Raw genomic sequence first — 5,810 nt, 5'->3', positions numbered from 1 at the left:
AGGTGGGGACAGCACACCCCAGCACTCCTGAAGCACCCACCTCCATGCAGCCAGCTCTCCAGCTGAACGCAGGAATGGGGGGAGATACTGAGGCGGCCTCGCTGCTGGCACTGCCCTAGGCAAGCCACCCCAAGCAAGACAAAGCCCTTGAACAACACCCACTTCTACCCTTAACCTTCGGGCCAGCAGCTACATGCAGGCGCTGTTGGAAATGGTGCATCAGCACCTTCCACAGCATCCTCCCCTTCCACGTGCCTGCACACGGACAAGGTCCTGTCGGGACCTTCCTCACACCTTCATCTCACCTTGTAGCCCAGCAGCAGCCGCTGGATGGCTCTGTAGACGGCCTTGGGGTCAGTCTCGGCACGCACTTCAAAGGTGTGCTTGTCCGGGGGCAGCAGCTCTTCACCCGCCTTTTCCAGCAGTGCGCTGCGCTCCGCCGAGAAGAGGGCGGTGAGATTCGGCATCTGGTTGCTGCGTACCTGCACCCAAGGGGGACCGGGTCAGAGCTCGGGGGGAGAGGGACCCTGGGCTGTGTGGTCCCAGGGGGCTCTCCCCTCTGTGCATCACAAGATGCCTTCCACCAAACCCTGCTGAAACGCAGCAGGGATGCGTGATGTGTGGAGAAGCCTCCCGCTGCCTGACCACCATCATAGAATCAGAATAGTTTGGGTTGGAAGGGACCTCTAACGGTCATCTAGTCCAACCCCCCTGCCACGAGCAGGGACACCTTTCACTAGATCAGGTTGCTCAGGGCCCCGTCCAACCTGACCTTGAATGTTTCCAGGGGTGGGGCATCCACCACCTCTCTGGGCAACCTGGACCAGTGTCTCACCACCCTCAGCATAAAAAATGTCTTTCTTATATCCAGTCTGAATCTACCCTCTTTTAGTTTAAAACCATTACCCCTTGTCCTGTTGCTACAGGCCCTGCTAAAAAGTCTGTCCCCATCTTTTTCATAAGCCCCCTGCAATAAGGTCTCCCCAGAGCCACCTTCTCTCTAGGCTGAACAACCCCAACTCTCTCAGCCTTTCTTCAGAGCAGAGCAGAGGGGCAGAATCCCCTCCCTCGCCCTGCTGCCCACGCTGCTTTGGATGCAGCCCAGGATACAACTGGCGCTGCGAGCGCACATTGCCGGCTCATGTCCGGTACCCCCAGTCCCCCAGCCTCCAAAGTCCCACCTTACCTTGTCCAGCACAAAGATGGCAGCTTTGCGCTGCGAGGGGATGAAGAGGCCCAAGAGCGCCTTGCTGCCCTGGGAGCTGTGGTAGAGGTAGATGTGGCGGATACTTCCTAGGGACACAGAGCACAGAGCATCAGTGGTACCCACGGGCGCCAGGTCCTGGGTGCCCCATGAGCCCCTCTCCCAGGGTGCCTCACCTGGCTCCAGGTAAGTGAACTGGGCCAGCGAGCGCATCTCCAGGTGCTCGATGTCAAAGGTTTCGGCCTCTCGCCCCGCCAGGTGCCTGACAAGCTGCCTGCTGACCATGCATACGCAGCCCAGGTGGATCAGGGCACGGAGGAGGAGCGGCACCTGTAAGGATGGGGAGAGATGTGGTGGAACAACATTCTGCTACCAAGCTCCTCTCAGGGGTTTCAGACCTAGAACAACCTGGCTTAAAAACCACAGGTAGCACATACCTGAGGTGACGAGTTTGGTATTATCACCCTTGCTGGTGCTGGAGATACAGAACCTATATTCCTAATTCCAGAACATGTGTTCCTATCTAGCCCCAGATCCCACCATCAAGGGCAGCAGTAGGTACTTTGGAGGACTTGTGGAGTGATATCTGGGCAATCTTGCAGCTCTGCAACTTGTGGTTTGGCACTCCCTCGAGACAAAGGCTTCATCTGAACCACCAGATAATCAGTCCAGTGGGAAATCCACCACGGATTCTCCCCGTTTTATTAACCCTGCAGCTGTAAACTCCACCGCTGCAGAAGACTCCTCCTGAATGACTTGCTGTGGGACCTAGTCCCAGAACAGTGAAAAGCAATAAACATTCCTTGCCTAGTCACGCTTCCCTCATGCCAGTTTTGATTTTTATAGACCCCTAGTACCTCCCATTTTCAGATCTCTTTAGCAGGCTGAAGTGTCCCTAAGTCCCATCCCTGCAAGGAAGCCGTTCCCTCCCTCACATCCTCCTCGTCATTCTCCTGTGTTAGTCCTGCTACATCTTTTTGAGACCATGTTCAGAATTGCACTGCGGATGTTTAAAGATCAAGACAGATCTTTCCTTGCCCAGGACTGTGTCCAGCTGGGTTCTCTCTATCTCCGAGGACAGGAACTCCACAACCCTCTGGGCAACCCGCTCGACCACCCTTGCAGGAGAAGTTTTTTCTGATGTTTACACAGAATTTCCCATGTTTCAGTTTGTGCCTGCTGCCTCCCGTTCTCTCCATGGGCACCACTGAGAAGAGCCTGGCTCCTCTCCTTTACTCCTCCCATGGAGAAGGTCCCCCGAGCCTCTTCTCCTCCAGGCTGAGCAGTCCCAGCTCGCTCAGCCTCCCCTTGCATGACAGATGCTGCAACCCCTTGATCATCTCACTTCCTTTTATATCTTTAAAACATCTCCATGCCCCTGTTTTACTTCAGTTGCTAATTTTAATTTCCTCTTAGCTAGCTGCTTCTTGATTTTACCTAGTCCCACTTATTAAACACTATGGTAGTGGAGAGGACTCAGGTTTGCTACCAGAAGATCTCCTACAGATATGATGAATTTGCGTACGTGCTAGTCACTTTGGCAGAGTAATTTCAAATAAGTTTTGGGTGCTGCTTACTTAAACTAAGAGTTGTGTCTTGCCTTGTGGGACCTTTATCCAAATTTTCTAAAAGCAGAAATTTAAGGTGACTGAAAATGGTTTCTTTCATCATGCCCCACTGTAACACTTCCCAGGCTATACCAATACTTTGGTAGCTGAAGTCTCCCATCTTTATGATGCTCTTTTTGCCCTTGCAGCCTCTTGCATCTCACAAAGCATTTTGTAGCTAATGGCACCACTGCTCACACCAAGCTTGTCCTACTTAGGCAAAGACTGTTCATCCATAATAATTCTACATGGCATTTTAGTAGCAAATTCACAAGCCTTTATGCTTTCTTTAACATACAGCTCCACTATTACAATAGTGCAACCTACTCTGCCACTTCCATGCAGGTCAGGTCCTGACACTACAATGTCTTGATTAAATTCCTGTCACCAGGTTTTGAGATGCTGAACAAACCAGTGTCCCCATTAGAAGCAGGCATCCCAGTTTCCCATCTTCATTTTCAGGCTTTCAGCATTAATAGCGCTGGTAAATATAATTTTGGCTTGATTGCTTTGTACTGAACTTTGTTTAGGTTGTTCTTGCTCTTCCTGAACTTTCAAGTTGTCCCCTTTCTAAAGCTTTTATAACCTTGTTTTAGAGGACAGAGCACCCAGACCTATGTACGACTCCACATGTGTTGGGTTTTCCCCCATCTTTACTCTAAATACCCCTTATCTTTTCTGGTTCAAACACCATCAGGCTGGTTCTGGTTTGGTTTAGAAGATCACCCTTTCTGCTTAAATGCCTTCTTTCCCCAGTTTCCTAACTCCAAACAAACCGAACCCCCTTTCCCTGACATGCCTTAAACCACGTGCTGATACTCAGTATCTCTGCCTGTATGAACGCGGGTATATTCCCCAGTACTCTGCTGTGCCCCCGTACTCTCTTTGATTTTTGGTATCTCACCAAGTTGTTGAATTTTTAAGTGCCAGGTACCCTCCTGTGCCACTGGCACTCAAGACTAACGAGCTGCCACTCAGCAATCCTTAAAAACAAGCACCGGCGGAGTTACCTGCGTCTCATACACTCCCTCGATGTCTGGAGCAGAGAGGTCCGCATTGATTTCATTGATGTGCTCTTGGTACATGTCTTCAGGGACCGAGTATTCATACAGGTTGTAAACTAAGTTTGAGCGGGGCAGGATCCTGTTCACCTGCGGAGGCAAGGGACACGCTTAGCGGGGCACATCCCACCACGAGGCACCGCTGCCAGGAGCCGGGGCACTTCTAAGGGCTGCAAGGAGCTGGGGTCTGAGCCAGCCCAGCTCCCGGTGCTCCTCTCTCCTCAGGAAATGAGTGGTTTACGCTCATGCACGTTACAAATTCCCATAACAGAGAACCTGCTTTCTGGGCAGGCTGGGATTAGCAGAGGGACCGGGGACTGGATGAGGTACGTCCGTGGAGTGGGAGAGCGAGGCCCTGGAAGGCAGATGTTTGTAATATCTGCTGCAGCGGAGGTGAAGCGCCTTATCTCAATGCAGGCAGCTGTTTCCCCTTCCAGAAGGGTCAGGTCCTCACCCTCCTGTAGGCTGCTCCCTCCTCCGGCTTCGGGACGCGCTGGTTGACGTAGAAGACCCGGGGGATGCTCAGCCTGATGCAGTGCAGGTCGCTCCCGATCACCGCCCACAGCCTGAACAGGCCAGGCTGGCTGGTCTCGGCGATCTGCAGGCCATGGGGGTACAAAGTTAGCGTTAGCAGGGAGATCCAACACGTTATCAGTGCTTACGTCTAAGCTGTGGAGCACTTTGTGGATCTATATGGCCGGTTGGTGGCCACAAAGAGAGCAGGGGGCTTGAAGAGTCATCACTCCCTGCGCTGGAGTCCCCATGTCCTGCTACTGTCCCAGGGCACCATGGAGAAAACTCTGGCTAAGGCTGGCCAACCAACTCAAGCTGACCCTTGATGTCAGCCAAGCCACTCTGATGTCCTGGACCAGCCGTCCCATCACAAGCTCGTGCTTGCACAAGGGCTGCCTGCAGCTCTGAAGGCCTTTCTGGAAGATGAAGTGGGTGACAAGGGGCTGGGCTCAGATGGCCACGCGTCATGAGGATTTGTGAAAACGCATGGATGGCACCACCCCACCTCTGCATTTGTACGTTGGCTGCTTGCAGGCTTGCAGGCATCCCTGGAATCCTGTGTCCAACACAGGCACGCTGTGCCCAGTGCTGGGCTCCCCAGTACAGGAGAGACAGGGACGTACCGGAGAGAGTCCAACGAAGGGCCACAAGGATGAAGAAGGGACAGGGGGATTCTTCTTATGAGGAGAGGCTGGGAGAGCTGGGACTGTCCAGCCGGGAGCAGAGGAAGCTCAGGGGGATCTCATCGATTTATATAAATATGTGAGGGGAAGTGTAAGAAGGGCAGGGCCTGGCTCTTCCCAGTGGTGCCCAGTGGCAGGACCAGAGGCAGAGGCTTCAGACTGGAACACTGGAGGTTCTCTCTGCACGTCAGGAAACACTTCTTCCCTGTGAGGGTGACCGAGCCCTGGCACAGGTTGCCCAGGGAAGTTGTGGACTCTCCCACCTTGGACATACTCAAAAGCCATCTGGACACTGTCCTGGGCAGCTGGCTCTGGGTGGCCCTGCTTGAGCCAGGGGGTTGGACCAAATGGACCCCAGAGCTGCCTCCAACCTCAGCTGGTGTTTCTGTGGTTCTGTGACTACTGCACAGTGCTGCCCATGGGCTGAACTGGAGCTGCCCCACTGGCAGATCTACATGCACATCCCAGATTCACCACCAAGAATGACCACGTGGGCTCCTGTTTCCATACAGATGTGTGTGAGCCTGAGGCTTTGCAGCCCCACCTGACCTCCCCAGGGCTAACACCAGAGTGGCGTTGGGGTCAGCGGTCCCTGAACTTCACCAGTTGACCACAGACAGTGTAAATGCGAGGCTTACGCCCCAGGCTGCCCTCCGTGGCAGGTCCCCTCCCTGGTACCTGCACGATCTGCCAGGGCAAGTCCAGGATGCTGCGCGCTGTCCTGCGCAGGGAGGGGGTCCCG

At 53.8% G+C, this 5,810-nt stretch overlaps 1 protein-coding gene across 1 annotated transcript in view; it reads right to left on the bottom strand.

Annotated features, from left to right (window-relative positions):
• The window catches only part of POLE (polymerase (DNA directed), epsilon, catalytic subunit), a 36,522-nt gene that overhangs the window by 5,480 nt on the left and 25,232 nt on the right, over nucleotides 1-5,810 (bottom strand). Inside the window, 6 exon segments of the mRNA XM_009321085.1 lie at nucleotides 306-482; nucleotides 1,187-1,293; nucleotides 1,381-1,534; nucleotides 3,822-3,962; nucleotides 4,327-4,470; nucleotides 5,747-5,809. Coding sequence (XP_009319360.1) covers nucleotides 306-482; nucleotides 1,187-1,293; nucleotides 1,381-1,534; nucleotides 3,822-3,962; nucleotides 4,327-4,470; nucleotides 5,747-5,809 — 786 coding nt within the window.

This window comes from Pygoscelis adeliae, unplaced genomic scaffold (genome assembly GCF_000699105.1).
Source record: "Pygoscelis adeliae isolate BGI_AS28 unplaced genomic scaffold, ASM69910v1 Scaffold403, whole genome shotgun sequence".
Classification (NCBI taxonomy): domain Eukaryota; kingdom Metazoa; phylum Chordata; class Aves; order Sphenisciformes; family Spheniscidae; genus Pygoscelis; species Pygoscelis adeliae.
This window is presented reverse-complemented; position numbering and strand designations above follow the sequence as displayed.